The sequence below is a fragment of the Saimiri boliviensis genome, chromosome 11, assembly GCF_048565385.1.
Source record: "Saimiri boliviensis isolate mSaiBol1 chromosome 11, mSaiBol1.pri, whole genome shotgun sequence".
Classification (NCBI taxonomy): domain Eukaryota; kingdom Metazoa; phylum Chordata; class Mammalia; order Primates; family Cebidae; genus Saimiri; species Saimiri boliviensis.
In genome coordinates this window covers 92604210-92619759 of record NC_133459.1, presented here as the reverse complement: position 1 = coordinate 92619759, position 15550 = coordinate 92604210, and the positions used below count along the sequence as shown (strand labels likewise).

The following is a 15550-nucleotide window of genomic DNA, read 5'->3' as shown; positions in this document are numbered from 1 at the left end:
GCAGAGGTTGCAGTGAGCTGAGCTTGCACCATTGCATTCCAGCCTGGCGACAGAACAAGGCTCCATCTCAAAGGAACGAAACAAAACAACAACAACAACAACAACTGGAAACACATTAAATATCCATCAACTAATAAATGAATAAACTAATGGGAGCCATCCATACAACTTAATAGGATTTGGCACCTAAAAGGAATGAAATCTTGCTATGTGCTACCACATACATGAACCGCAAGAGTATATTAAGCCAAGTGAAAGAAGACAGATACAAAAAAACCACGAATTGCATAATTTCATTTATATGGTGTCCAGAGAATCAAATCTGTGGAGTCAGAAAGTAAATTAGGGCCTGCCTAGAGCTAGCTGGGGGTTTGGGAATAAGGAATGGCAACTGAGAAGCGTGAGGGATTCCTTAAGAAAGACAGAAATGTTCCCAAACAAGATTGTGATGATGGCCACACAAGTCTAAAATTTTACTAAGAATAATTGAACTGTACACTTAAAACAGGTGACTGTTATGATATGTCAGTAATACCTCAGTAAAGCTGTTTAAAAGCAGAAAGTTGGTAGTATGGCCCCCACCAGCCTTGCTCTTTGGCTTATGTCTCACTTTTCTAAAGGAAATAAGCTATCTATTGGTTTAAAGGAAGCTTACAGTTACTGCTTCCACTCAGAGACTCTGAGAGACACTGGCTGAAATCTATTAGTCTCCAGAACTCTCAACAGCTGAGGGAATGTCCGGCCCCATCCTGAAGGTGATGGGGGATCTGTAAGGCTCACTCCAGCATCTGCTACAGCAGGCAAAGCTGTGTGATGCACCTGAGTGGTCTCGGGTAGTGCTCCACACGTCTCTGCAAGACCCAGCACTTGTAGCTAGTTCTGAGAGCTTCAGAGAACAAGCTGCTGCATCTTGCAGCCCAGGGCCAACCTCTTCTAGGCAAGTGGATTTGAAGCGTTGCTAGTCAGGCCCCAAGTAGTAGTTGAATGTCTACAACAAGGAAGGAAGGCAAGACCCACAGTGGGGTTTCAAACTAAATAATTCGTAGAGTATTACATCAAACAACTGCAGAAAGCATTCTTTTCGAGTGTTTACGGCATTTTCACTAACATAGACCATATGCTGCACCATAAAACAAGTCTCAATATATATCCAAAAATCAAAATCATACACAGCATATGCTCTGGCCACAATAATATTTAATTAGAAATCCATAACAATAAGATATCTAGAAAACCCCCAATTTTAGAAAACAAGCAACATGCTTCTGAATAACACTTACATCAAAGAAAAAAATCACACAAAAAAAATCAAAACATCATTAACTAGATGATGATAACCCAATGCATCAAAATGTAGGATAGAACTTACATGTTGTTTAGAGAGAATTTTACAACTTTAAATGCCTATAGTGGAAATGAGCAAAAGAGTAAAGTCAATTATCCATGCTTTTATAATAAGAACCCTGAAAAAGAAGACTAAAATAAACCCAAAGTTAATAAATATAAGCCAATCATAAAAATAATGAAAATCATGAAATAGAAAGATGAACAAATAAGAGTCAATCAATGGTCAATTCTTCCATATTTTACGAACAAAACTTTAGTTCAGAGTGATTTTATATTTAAATATACATCCAGAACCACAAAGATCTTAGAAGAAAAAATTAGGAAAATATAGAAATAAAATGGGAATTCTATGGGAATAAAAATCTGAAAATAATTGTCTACCAAGTAAATGGGGAAAGGGTAGAAAATTAACTAAGAACGGTCAGAAAACCCTTCTGGAGTGAAGGAAATGGCTTATATCTTCTTTTGGGTGGTACTTACATGGACATATACAACTGTCAAGATTCACTAACACTGCACACTTAAGTGTACACTGAACGCTTAAGATATGGGCCTTTCAATGCATGTAAATTACATCTCAATTTTTTTAAGTAGAGAAAAGTGTCTTGGGGAGTTTATAGCAGTGATATTTGGGCAGACAGGGGCATAGGTTTCAGAAGCATTCATAGAACGTCCATTCAGAAATTTGCTAAGAATGGTTTTGCAGCCAAAAATGTAAGATAAGTGCACATATCTTTTTGATAAGAGTCATTGGGGCATACAGCTACAAATCCCCATACTTGTAGTACAGGCCATATAATTAATTTGTTATCACTAGATAGCTTTCTTTCAATGAGGTCCTTCCACTAGAAACCCGGAGCTCTCCAGGGGAAAACGACAATTGAAGTTTTGGATATACCGGTGGAAAAGAAAGTCACCTCACATAAAATTTAGTGATTGGAGCTGTCACCATCGTAAATTTCTAAACTTTGCAAGACAGCAGCAACATTTCAAATGACATTCTGAAAGGGGAGTTAATGGGCTAACGTAGATTTCCCTCTAGGTGGATTTACCGTACAAGGACAAAATTTACATTACGCTTGGAGATTTCTCCCAGTTTGGTTAAAGTTCACAGATTGTGGACCCCAGACAGCTGGTATCAACTGACCAATGTTCTGTTAAGGCTAAACCCAAGGCTCTTTATCACAGTGGCCTTAAGATTGGATTTTTCTTCCTGTTCCTGGGAAGAATTAGAGATATAACTTAAAGGTCACTATTCTGTGAAAAGGGATCCTGAAGGAGGAGGGAGCAATGAGTATATGGCAGGAGTTCAAGGTGATAAAGGCTGAGCCAGAAGCCACAGAGCATAAAGCTCCAGTGCTGCCTTTAAGGATGAGACAACGAGGACCCCGACTCCTCTATCCAGGCTAACCTATGGTTAGAGTTTTTTCTTTCCTTTCAACTACTCCCGGCAGTAGTCAGGTCATGGAATATTTGCAAAAAATTGGGTGAAGGAAAATAAGGGATCTGTCTGAATATATAACCATTTTACCTCTGTTTTTAGCTTTCTTCAGGGTCACCCTAGAATCAGATCTGCTCCCCAGCATCTTCTGTTTCCTGGCGAGTGTTTCCTGCTACCTTGGATTTTCCATGATGGGCTGGAGCTGCCTTGTGACGGGAGCTGGAGGGTTTCTGGGTCAGAGGATCATCCGCCTGTTGGTGGAGGAGAAAGAGCTGAAGGAGATCAGGGCCTTGGACAAGGCCTTCAGACCGGAATTGAGGGAGGAATTTTCTAGTAAGTAAACTTGGGTCATGGGTGTGTGGTCCATCTTAAACTCTGCTTGGGTGTGGGGACGTGGACTTTGTCTAACACGTTATGGAAAGTTGTAGCCAAATGAAAGCCAATTCCACATCCAAAGTCATCAGAAAGGAAACAGGATAAATAAAATGGGATAGTGTGAAAGATACTGAATGGAGTGTCCAGAGACTGGATTCTGGCCCTGCCCCCGGAACTTGAGAGGCAGCCACCTCTGCCTCCAGACCTCTCTTCTTCTCTCCTAGTAAATCCCACATCAGTTCTTTTTTGTCTATGACTCTTTTGTGTTCTGAAGCTTTTTGTCTTGGCAATTGCTGTGCAATATTCACAAAGGGCATCATTTACCTGGAGACCTCACCAGGGGGTCCTGTCTCTCCAGATTGCCCCAGGCTTTGTTTCATTTGATAGCTTCCTTAGCATCTTTAGTGATGGCAAAATAAAAGGAAGTGAAGGTACAGATGTGTGTGTAAGTGTGTGTGTGCCAGAGAGAGAAAGAAAATGAGGGGGAAAGAAAGTCAGAGAGAGAGAGAGAAGCAGAAAGACAGACAATGAATGAGAAAGATAGTGTGTGAGAGAGCATCGGTAAGAGAGAGAGGGCATGAAAGAGAGCATCAGTAAGAGAGAGACAGCATACAAGTGCACAGCACAGAGCAGAGACAGAGTAAGAAGCAGTAGGAGGCAAGACAAGCCTCATTTATAGTTCTCATATATGGCCTTATTTTTTTTAACCATTTGTCTCTGTTGCTCAACACCCCAAAGAAATTGACTGCAAAATTTGCTGTAGTTAACTCCTTGCGCAAATAACCCTGTGAGGAAGGTAGAAAAAAAGGTCACATCCAACTGGACAATAAGCCCATCAAGGTCCAGAAACATAAAGTGACTTGCCAAGACTAGCTGATGAAGGTGCAGCAGAGCTCAGACCAGAGCTTCATCCAGAGGCTTCATCACTTGACTCCGGGGCTGATCCTTGGCAAAGAGAGTCTTCAGTCGTTCCCTTTGCCTCTCTGTGGGCCCCAGACCAATTCCCTGTGCTCCTCCCAACCTGGGGGATTGGGGAATGTGGGTTCTGGCTGCCTGGAAGGTCCAGCCCTGCCCACACAGACCCCTTGACCCCCTGTCTTGACAGCACTCTGGGACCACACCCAACACTCTTCTTTTGATTTCCTCCACCCTCTGTTTTAATGGTGTCTTTGATAAACAAATATTAACACATGACCAATATTAAATGTTTGTAATCCTTATGTCTCAGCAATATTTGCAATCTAACATCTGATGTCAGGAAAAAGGAATGCCCAGGCTAGAGGAACAGTTCTCCTATGGTGAAAATGCAAGGGGTGTAATGGATGGGCAGGGGTCTGTACGAAGGTAAAGCAGAGAATCCTTTCAGTGTTCTTTCTGTGCCGGGCACTGTATAAAGGTTTTGCATGTGCTGACTCCTGACTCCTCATAACAACTCTATGAGATCAGCAACATTATTATCCCTTTTTACAGATGAGAAGACAGGCACAGAGAGGTTAATCAACTTGTCTAAGCTCCCACAGTTAGATTATGGCAAAGCAGGATTTGAACCCAGGCAGTCTAGTGCCGCATCTGTACACTTAAACGGTACTTCGTCTCGCAGCTTCTCTAGACCCCCACTAGCTCAACTCACACCATGTAAGCAACTGCATTTAGTCTACATGAAACACTTGCCAAGTCCACAGGAAAAGGAGGGAGTTATGGCTCCATCCAGAAAGTGCCCTTTTCTGGTCTCTCTAGATCCCTGGGAACTAACTGGGGAAGAGTCATTTTCTACTGGTTTTGACTTATTCCGCCTTGACATAGCAATTCCTTTGAGCCAGTCTGTCTGAAGTCAGCAGCAAAGGAGAAGCAGAGGAAGGGAGCAGGAAGGGTAGAGGGGGAAATACAACCAGAGAAAATTCCACTCTCAGGCTGTCACCACCTCCTCCCCAGCAGCTTCTTCCCCGCCTCCCCCACTGCAGTCCCTTCCTGGAGTCCCCTGACAGTGGAAGGGGCTGGGAGTAGAGAAAACATGGCAGAGACATCGGGAGAGCAAATGGTCCCCCCTGTACCCCAGGAAGGAATTTCTCCAGCCTTGAATTTTTCGTTCTGAATTTTGCTCTCGCTGTGGTTTGTCCTTTGCTGCCAATTTCAGTTAAACTGATTTATTCTTAATCTTTCTCAGAGAAGTTGATTCTAAACAGCCAGTCCTGCACCCAGGGTACAGGGTACAAGGCTTGAGGTGGGGTGGGCAGGTCTGAGCCTTCACGAGAAGCGTGACCTTGGATCTGTCCTTTAACTTCTCTGAGCCTCAGTTTCCTCACCAATACAGTGGGAATCAGAATGCCTACCTCACAAGATAGCAGCTGTGGGCCGTGCGCAGATTATAAAGCGTGAATGAGTGTAGAGTATTTATCTGAGCTCCATGTGGCACGGTGTTCATTGTGTGGGCTAATTCCAGGTGACAGCTTTACTGGCAGCATCATTTTCTGTGGATTTCAGAGGAACCTGAAGGTATCGGCACTGTATCCTCTGCCCGTGGCTAGACACTAGATGGCTGGGACGTTGGTTCATTGGTGGCTGACTCATTTTCAGCATTGCTACCTGCTTTTGATGATATCTGATGAGAGTTTTTCAGTGAAATTCACGATTTAAGCCCATCTGCAATTCCTGAGTAAGGGCTCCACTCTCCTCTCCGTTGTCCAAGCAGGAGACTATAGGGATGATTTTAGTCGTCTCTGTTTCCTGTCAACCCAGATCCAATAGGTACCAGGACATTCAAGGTGAGGTATGAAATTCAAACACGGTGTATCTCTCCCTTCCTCTGCTTCCACTGCCGGATCCTGGTTACGGTCCTCATCGAAACTTTGGCAACGACATTCTGGTTAATCTCTTGATCATCTTGTTTTCTCTTCTATCCTCTATACCAGTCCATTTTATATCCTCATGCCAAGGTAAACACCCTATGCCACAACTCTGCTTCTGTTTCTCTTTTATTATTATTCCTATTATTTTGAGACCATGTCTTTCTCTGACACCGAGCCTGGAGTGCAGTGGCGTGATCTCAATTCCCTGCAACCTCTGCCTCCCAGACCCCATCCATCCTCCCACGTCAGGTTTGTGATTAGCTGTGAGTTTAGGCATGTGCCATCACGCCTAGCTAATTTTTTAAATTTTAGTAAAGACAGGGTTTTGCCATGTTTTACAGCCTGGTCTTGACCTCCAGAACTCAAGTGATTCACCACCTCAGAGTCCCAAAGGGCTAGAATTACAGGCATGAGCCATTGTGCCTGGCCTGTTTCTCTACTGATTCCAATGTAAATAAGGGGTTTCTTCGACATATGAGGAAATTTTTGAATTTAATTCTGTAGGTAATGAGGGATCATTCTTTTCAATGACATAAGAGGAAATTCTTTTCCTTGACATAAGAGGAAAAGTTTGAATTTAATTCTGTAGGTAATGAGGGATCATTCTTTTCAATGACGTAAGAGGAAATTCTTTTCCTTGACATAAGAGGAAAAGTTTGAATTTAATTCTGTAGGTAATGAGAAATCATTGAAAAGAATGATTCCTGCTGAGCTCTGAGCCAAGTGTCTTTGCTGATCATTGAAAAGAATGATTCCTCATTACCTACAGAATTAAATTCAAACTTTTCCTCTTATATCCAATTCTCCACAATCACTCTATTCTCCATAAAAAAAAAAAAGGTGACTCTTGCATGACTCTAGGAATACTTATATTCCAGGCACATCTGACAGCTCACTGTTCAGATTGCTTTTCTGGAATAAGACAGGGTATAAACAGATGTTTTCTCTTTCCCGGTAAACTGCTTCCCATGCTTATTTCTGTGCATTTGTTTACTTGTTTCTTTTACGAAATGTACACCCTCCATTCTAACACCCGACTCTTACCATCCTTGAATAACTTGTAACGTCACCTTACCAGAAAACTTCCCAGCCAGATCCAGAAATCCTTCCAATGACCTGACCTGTGTTCACACAGAGCTCCAGAGCAAGACCAAGCTGACGATGCTGGAAGGAGACATTCTGGATGAGTCATGCCTGAAGAGAGCCTGCCAGGACATCACGGTCGTCATCCACACGGCCTCTGTCGTTGATGTCTTCGGCGTCACTCACAGAGAGTCTATCATGAACGTCAACGTGAAAGGTACCATAGCCTTGGGGGGGGGGGAGATGGAGCAAGGTGGGGAAACAGGATCAGAAAGAAGGACACGGAAGGGAAGAGAAGGCCCTCCGCCGAACACTTGCTGAGCTCTGGGCCACGTGCCTTTGCTGATCATTCTGACTGGGGAGTTCAAGGCTGCTACCCTCAGTTTTCTAGATGAGAAAAATAGGGCCGAGAGCCAGCAAGTAACTTGTCCAAGGCCCCACAGGTAAGTAAGTAAAGTAGGAGAGTCAGACTTTAAACTCACCCCTGTGTGACTCCAAAGGCCGTGGAAGCTCTTTCTACTGTGGCCCCAATCAAAAGTCAACTGATATCTGACTTCAGACACTTGATATCAAGCCACCCCTTGGCTCCCTGGGCCAGAATCAGACCTTCCAGGTGCCACCACAGTCATCACTGTGAACCTTGTGTGCAGGCTGATGAGAGCATTCAGAGCCCCCCTGCCCATCTGAAAGATGAAGTCCTCTTGGTAGAACTGGCACAGCTGGTTCACAGAGGTATGTCAGGACAGAGTCACCCAGAACACGCCTTCCCACAGGATTTTCTGAACAGTAAGAGTTTCCCAGGATCCGGAATGCGATCTCTCCAGCTCAGCACAGGGCCTGCGATGACAGAGCCGTTTCCAGCCAGGTGCCCAAAGTGCAACCTCACTCCACCCTCATCCCTTAAATGCTTGGGAGTTCCTCCAAATTATGGCTTTCCAGTGACCTTAAATTCAGACACATTTCATTAAGGAATCTTGCCATGCAGTCTCACCCTCTGATCTCCAGAGCCCAGTCTCTTCAGCCCCACAGCACCCCAACCCCCGGCCTGGCTCTCCGCATTCAGTCTACTCAAACTTCTTTTCTAAAGCAACTAATTGCTTTTGAGTCTCCAGTACCATCTCAAAAAACAAACAGACAAACAAAATACACTTCCCGGTTTCTACTTAGCCATATCTCTAACTACCACTACAGTTCAAGGAGTGGGCTAAGAGTAAACAATGTTTTGTTTTAATTTTTTACTCTCCACAGCTCCCAAAAACAGAGGATAAGAAATGACAGGGGAAATGTCAGGAGCATCTGTTTTCTAAAACCATTATCACTCCCAGGCTTGGAAAATACGTCACAATGCTGGTCAATTTATGAGGCTGAAACTCAAATTGCGTAGATGTTAAAAGTGGCTAAGAACACAAAAATAAGTAAATACAAGTGATCCTTTTGTCTTTCTTCAAAGGAAGGCGCCCTGGATACCTCCGGGAGCTTTGCATCCACACAGCTCTGGGGAAGCTGCAGGGTCCTCCCAGTGCAGGTGTCACCAGCAGAGGGCACAGTCCCTCCCCAGTCCGCCACCAGGCTCCACAGGAAATGCCAGGGCAGGGATTAAAGGAAAGTTTTTCACTCCTACTTTACATAAGTGGATAAACAGAGTCAGCCAGAATTGGAAGCAGCTTTCCCAGGGAACACACAATCAGGAAAAAGAGTGTGGGTTTCCAGCATCTCCCTATAGCCCACTGTTTGCTCAGAGATGCCAGGGATGGTCCTTGTGACAACGTTTTATTAGTTCACTCAAAATGATAAAAATACTAGGAATTGCATGTATATCTAAGAGTGTATATTGCCTATATTCAACTGTGAATTTGTGTGTGTAATGCAAAATCTTCCACTGCCCATTTTTTGCCTACGGACTGACCGGCACTGTTCATTTTCTCAGAGTATAGCCTCCTGATTTTTTAGATTTTAAATGATCTGTCTTTAATTGTATTGATGACAAATTATAATGTTTCAATATCCTTACATGGCAAAATATAAAGTGATTACCCTAGGTCCTTCTCCAAAATTACACACACACACATCCCCCCGACACACAAACATAGGTCCATGCAACCCGAAAGTCATGCTCTCTAGAACCCAAAGGTCAGTTGCTTTTTATTTTTGTGTTTTTCCTATGGTTGTAGCATGACCCAATCTTAGTCAGAACCAAAGAAGAATGCAGCCTGAGTTTGTTGTAACCGCTGCACTTGGGAGTGGGGAATGGGGCACACAGATCTGTGCACATAGTTGCAGTCCCTGAGGGATATTTCCTGACATTGACAGCTTGTTCTTTGTGGGCAGGTACCCAGCTCCTGTTGGAGGCCTGTGTCCACGCTAGTGTGCCAGTCTTCATCTACACCAGTACCCTAGAGGTAGCCGGGCCCAACTCCTACAAGGAAGTCATCCAGAACGGCCACGAAGATCAGCCTCTGGAAAACACGTGGTCTGCTCCCTATCCATACAGCAAACAGCTTGCTGAGAAGGCTGTGCTGGCGGCTGATGGGTGGACTCTGAAAAATGGTGGCACCTTGTACACTTGTGCCTTAAGACCCATGTATATCTATGGGGAAGAAGGCCCATTCCTTTCTGCCACTGTAACTGCAGGTCTGAACAACAGTGGAATCCTGCCAAGTGTCGGCAAGTTCTCCACAGTCAACCCAGTGTATGTTGGCAATGTGGCCTGGGCACACATTCTGGCCTTGAGGGCCCTGCGGGACCCCAAGAAGGCCCCAAGTGTCCGAGGACAGTTCTATTACATCTCAGACGACACGCCTCACCAAAGCTATGATGGCCTTAATTACAGCCTGAGCAAAGAGTTCGGCCTCTACCTTAATTCCGGTTGGAGCCTGCCTTTATTCCTGATGTACTGGATTGGCTTCCTGCTGGAAGTGGTGAGCTTCCTGCTCAGCCCAATTTACACCTATCGACCCCCCTTCAACCGCCACACAGTGACGTTGTCAAATAGCGTGTTCACCTTCTCTTACAAGAAGGCTCAGCGAGATCTGGCGTATAAGCCGCTCTACAGCTGGGAGGAAGCCAGGCAGAAAACCGCGGAGTGGGTTGGTTCCCTTGTGGACCGGCACAAGGAGATGCTGAAGTCCAAGACTCAGTGATTTAAGGATGACGGAGATGCCCACGTGGGTATTGTTGGGAGACGTCGTGAAGCTCCACCCTCCTGGCTTCGCACAGAAGGTGACAAGAGCACACGCCCAGGTCCTGCTGCGCCCCCCCTTACACAATGGACAACTTACTGTCTTCCTTGCATCAAAACCTGTGCAGTCACTGGCCCAACCAGAAGCTTTCTGTCCTAATCATATACCAGAGGACAGACAATGTGATTTTCTTTTTACAAATCTCAGTGGCTGATTCCGAACCATTTGGGGTCTCTTTTAACTTGAGGGTTTCTTTCAGTTAGTATAGCTCCATTTCTCCTCTTAAATGAGAAAGGATTTCTTTTCTTTTAAATCTCCCATTTCTTCACGCAGTTCAGTAAAAAGAGCAATAAATGTCTTAATGCTTAACCTGGAGGGAGGTGTGGTTTCTCTTAATACATATTTCCCTTCTTTCCCTTTTATTTCTGGGTATCACCATCTTTCACTTAGGGGAGAAGCATGAAGACAGGGTTTGGGGCTGGGGAGAACAGTGGGAGGGTCAGGAAGGTGGTGGAAGGCTCAGTAAACTCTACCTTGTTTCAGGCATGTACAACATGAGCTATATGTGACATATATTACCTCATTTAATACTCATCGGAAACCCACGAGGCCGGGTGACTGTTTCCACTTTATCAGTGAGGAAACTTGTTCACAGTCAACTGATTTGTGGCTAGGCCTGCTATCAGGGAATCAGCTTTGAAAGTTCTTATCTTTCTACCAAGTCACACAGCCTGAACTGGTCTTGTCAGTGGTACAGCAGAGCACTGAAGGGTGGGGTGCCTGTCACTGAAAGAGCACAGCTCCCTCGCGTTACCGCCTTCTTGCTTATTCCCATGCAGGGGACCCTCCAAGGAAAGGACCAGGAAATTCCCTGAGGGGCATCTGAAAGGGTTTGCATGCCTTTCCAAGTGGCCCTGAGCAGGGAGAGCCAACGAAAATGCATCCAGCCTCCACCAGCTCCAGGGCCAATTTCCTTGGAAGTTTCTGGAGCACAACCGGCTACATGTGCGATGGCCATTTTGGTCATTCATAATCTTGCATTCCACCCTTTCAAATCACACAACGAAGCCACACCATGGGTCCCTGGGCAAGTAAAGGCAACAAGTGTGAACTTCTTCAAAATATACCTCCAATTCAGCTCAAAAAGTCGGTGTGTCCTATCTCACATGCCCAGATCGAACTGCCTCTTCTTTCTTTATCCTTCTCTCCTTTGACTCACATCCTTTCTTCCTTTATTCTTCCGTCTCTTTAACTTATTTCCTTCCCTCCATCTCCGTTTTAATCACTGTCCTTCTCATTCTTCTCATTGTCCCCAAGAAGTGGAGGCAAAAGAGGACAAGTTTGGGGACTTCAATGACATTAATCAACCAAAAAAGCAACAGTTTAAAAAAATCCACTCTCAGGGGCATCAGGGACAGAGTTGAACCGTCCTCGCTCTCAGGTTGCTGTGGGGTCAGAGTGTGGAGAGGGGAAGCTGTCTTCCTCTTCACCAGGGTGTGACAGCAATGATGACAGTCACACTCAACATCAAGATGACTTCTTTCCTACACAGGAAATTTATAGATAATTTATCAGTTGAAATTGATTACCACAAAGGATACAGTTTCAGTGTTCATCTTGACAGGAAAAGAGAAAAACACTCTGGCCCCAATGAACAGGTTTCCATCACCTTCAAAACCCCAAGGGACAGATGGTCAGCACGAGCATTAGGGTAAATTGACCCCGGGCAACGGAGTAAGGTGAAAAATGAAACAGCCATGCTTCCCCGGCCGCTGCACAAAATGCAAGAGCCAGCGTCTGTCCAGCTCTTGAAAGGCATATACACCATCCATATGTTAATGCCAAATAGTATGGGAGGGAAAGGAGGGTGGCGGAATCTGGGACAAGAGCCCTTCCTCCTTGTTTTCAGCCTAATAAAACCCCACACCTGTGAACCACAAGGGCAATTTTCACGGGGAAGGAAAGGGAAAGGACACATCTCCATCAGGCAGCGAGGAGTGATCGAAGAAAGAGACGTGGGAATTGGATAGCCAGCATTCGCAACTGAGCAAGCATAGAGGCCTCATCGTGTTGTCACTAACAAACGTGCCACCCCTTCTTACACTTGCAGGTGCCAGGCAGGCAGAGCTTCTGCCCCAAACCCCGCTGCATCTCACGCGATGCACCACACGGCGGCAGCAAAGCCCCAGAGAGAAGCACAAGGAAACCTGGCCCAGCCAGGGTGTTGGGGGTCCCTTTTCTCCACCTGGGTGGCTCTGTAAGGTACTTGGCAAAAGAATAAATGGAAGCACAACAAGGACTGAGCCTCCGGCATAAGGGCTAGGTGTATATGAGCACCAAGAACGGAGCTGAGCTGAAGTCACCGGGAAAAGCCACAAGAGCCCATGAGGCTTGAACGAGGCTTTAGATCCCTGGGTCCAGGGAGGGAGCACAGCCAAGGCAGTGATGTGGAGGAGGATGAGGGCTATAAGAAGCACCCCGCCTCGGGGCCGGGCGCGGTGGCTCAAGCCTGTAATCCCAGCACTTTGGGAGGCCGAGGCGGGTGGATCACGAGGTCAAGAGATCGAGACCATCCTGGTCAACATGGCGAAACCCCGTCTCTACTAAAAATACAAAAAATTAGCTGGGCATGGTGGCACGTGCCTGTAATCCCAGCTACTCAGGAGGCTGAGGCAGGAGAATTGCTTGAACCCAGGAGGCGGAGGTTGCGGTGAGCCGAGATTGTGCCATTGCACTCCAGCCTGGGTAACAAGAGCGAAACTCCGTCTCAAAAAAAAAAAAAAAGAAGAAGAAGCACCCCGCTGCGTGCTGGAGGAAGATGAGGGAGCTCAGGTGCCAGACTCAGCCACAGACCCGAGAGGCAGGCTCGAAGTTTCTGGGTAGGGTGTGGAGCCTGTAACAGTCGCTGAGGACCGTCAGCAAAGTGGTAGGAGGCCAATTCTTACGTGAAATCTTTGCTTTCTAAATGTTAATGACTAACTCTAAATTTAAAAAAGCAGCGTGAAGACCAGCTCCAGGAGGGATGCTTGGGCTGGTGTTCAAACTGGATGTGCAGTATTTTATATCTTGAGACGTGGTTGGTGAGATGTCAGCAGCAAATCTGTTCATTCCTGATCGTAAGTCCCAAATATACGTTATTATATCATAGTCTCAAATTTTCTGTGTTTTTACGCAGGTTATGATTTTTTTTTTAATAAATTAAATTTGGTGGGGGAAAATATGCAAACTAACAAAACACATTCACAGGCTGCCCCAGGCTTAAGGTCTCCGATTTTCCACGTTTGCTCCCATTCTAGTGGTCCAGTGGGGGAGATGAAATACGAGATATATTAGGTGCTGCGCACAGTAGGTGTGCAGAGTGCCGTGAGGAAAGTGCTTCCAGAGGATCCATTCCTATAGGGGATTCATGGGGTCCTTGCATTTGAGCTGGATATCAAAAGATGGGTAGGATTCCAACACGCAGGAATGCAAGTGAAAGTATTCTAGGCAGAGGCAATGCAGTCTGCAAAGAGCCAGGTGAGAAAAGGGTCAACAATGGGACCAGACCAGAGAACACTAGGCCAGGGGAGAGTGGGAAGATAGACCTGAAAAAATGATGAACACAGACCATGATAACCCACGGTCACTTCTGGAGGCATGCTGCCTGCTCCCTTCTTTGCCCTCAGAATACAAGTCTGTGGCCCCCTTAAAAACCACTTGACAATCAGTTACTTCACATATCAAATGCCTCGTCTTTTCTCAAAAATTGGACTCTAAGGGTAAAGAACGTCTCCTCTAGCAATGAATATTGATGGTGGTGCTAAAAGCTGGGACGTCATTCACTGTGCGATGGGAATTGTTCAGCTGTCCCTGGAAGATCACATTGGCTGTATTTTGTCGGTTGGACTGAAAGAGATGAGGAGGATACTTCGAGAATCTAGGTAAGAAATGAAGGCCTGATTTCTGTGTTGGTAACAAAATGGAATACAGGGGCAACTGAGGCAGGCCTGAGGCAGAGCGGCCGCTAGTTTAGACAGGACTGGGCGTGGGCACGGAACTCCCAGGCACCCACCGTCTCAAGCCAGAAACCCGACGGCAGCCCCACGCTCCGCCCACCTGTCATTCAGAGCCACCGACTTTACTCCAAACGCCTCTTGAACCTGTCCTCTTCCTCCCTGGTGACCTCATTCCTTCCTTCACCCGCCACAGGCCTCCCTGTCTCGGAGGGTCCCCATGAGCCTGTCCACAGCAGTGCCGCCAGAGTCGTCTCCCCAGACTCATCATGTCACTCCCATCCTTCAAACCAACCGCTGGGTGGAGCCCCAGGACTGGCAGGATGAGCCTGAGACCTTCGCAGAACCCACGGGGCCTCTGAAGCCCTGGGCCCTGCCTGGCTCTCCAGACCAATTCTCACCAATCCCTGCCCTGTTCCCAGGTGCTTCCACTCTGTGCCTCAACGACTTTCCAAAACTCAGGGCTTCTGCCTGCAGCGTGCTTTTACATCCCCCCAGGCTGGGGCACGGCATTCCTTCTGCTTAGAGGGTGCCCAGTTCCCCTGCCAGCAGCTCCTTCCCGGCTCCTTATTCACCATCCAAAGCCTCTCATTTTACAGCCTCCATGCCGTGTGCATATCAAGTTGCACTGCCATTAATATTTCATTTATATTTCCTGTTCCCCACCCCTACACTGCCACGTCCTGAGGAGGGTGGCTCACCATGTCATCTCTCTGTCCCCACTGCCTGATGCAAAATAGGCACATGGGCTGATGGAGGGAGGGAGGGAGGGATGGATGGATGGATGGGTGGATGGATGGAAGGATGGATGAATGGATGAAAGGATGGATGGGTGGATGGATGGATAGAGGAATGGAGGGATGGATGGTTGAATGGATGGATGGATGGAAAGATAGATGGATGGATAGATGGAAGGATGGATGGATGAATGGATGGCTGCATGGATGGATTGATGGATGGATGGATGGATGGGTGGGTGGATGGATGGAAGGATGGATGAATGGATGAAAGGATGGAGGGATGGATGGATGGATGGATGGATGGATGGAAAGATGGATGGATAGATGGAAGGATGAATGGATGGATGGATGGATGGAAGGATGGCTGGATGGATGGATGGATAAAACACAAGCAAACTGAACTGTTAGAATGGAGAGAGGAGGGGATGTCAAGTCAGGGAGCAGAATGTTTTGAATGACAAAGCAGGAAAGAGTTCACAGATGACTTTTCAAGCTGTGGATAAACCTGTAGAAGCTGCAATGATTATTATGAGAGCCGGGAAAAAGA

At 46.1% G+C, this 15550-nt stretch overlaps 1 protein-coding gene across 1 annotated transcript; it reads left to right on the top strand.

Moving 5' to 3' along the window:
• Positions 1–2506: 2506 nt before the first annotated feature.
• LOC101051416 (3 beta-hydroxysteroid dehydrogenase/Delta 5-->4-isomerase type 1) lies at positions 2507–10646 on the top strand. Its single transcript, XM_003933538.4, has 4 exons — positions 2507–2661; positions 2891–3121; positions 7145–7309; positions 9421–10646. Exons 1-4 carry the CDS (start codon positions 2646–2648, stop codon positions 10230–10232), a joined length of 1224 nt encoding a protein of 407 aa, XP_003933587.3. The 5' UTR covers positions 2507–2645; the 3' UTR covers positions 10233–10646.
• The last annotated feature ends 4904 nt before the right edge of the window (positions 10647–15550 follow it).

What these genes read in the sequence shown, in the direction of transcription:
- LOC101051416 (XM_003933538.4), top strand. An exon ending in ATTGAGGGAGGAATTTTCTA is followed by an intron (nt 3,122 to 7,144) that starts GTAAGTAAACTT and finishes GTGTTCACACAG; the next exon opens with AGCTCCAGAGCAAGACCAAG. An exon ending in CATGAACGTCAACGTGAAAG is followed by an intron (nt 7,310 to 9,420) that starts GTACCATAGCCT and finishes CTTTGTGGGCAG; the next exon opens with GTACCCAGCTCCTGTTGGAG.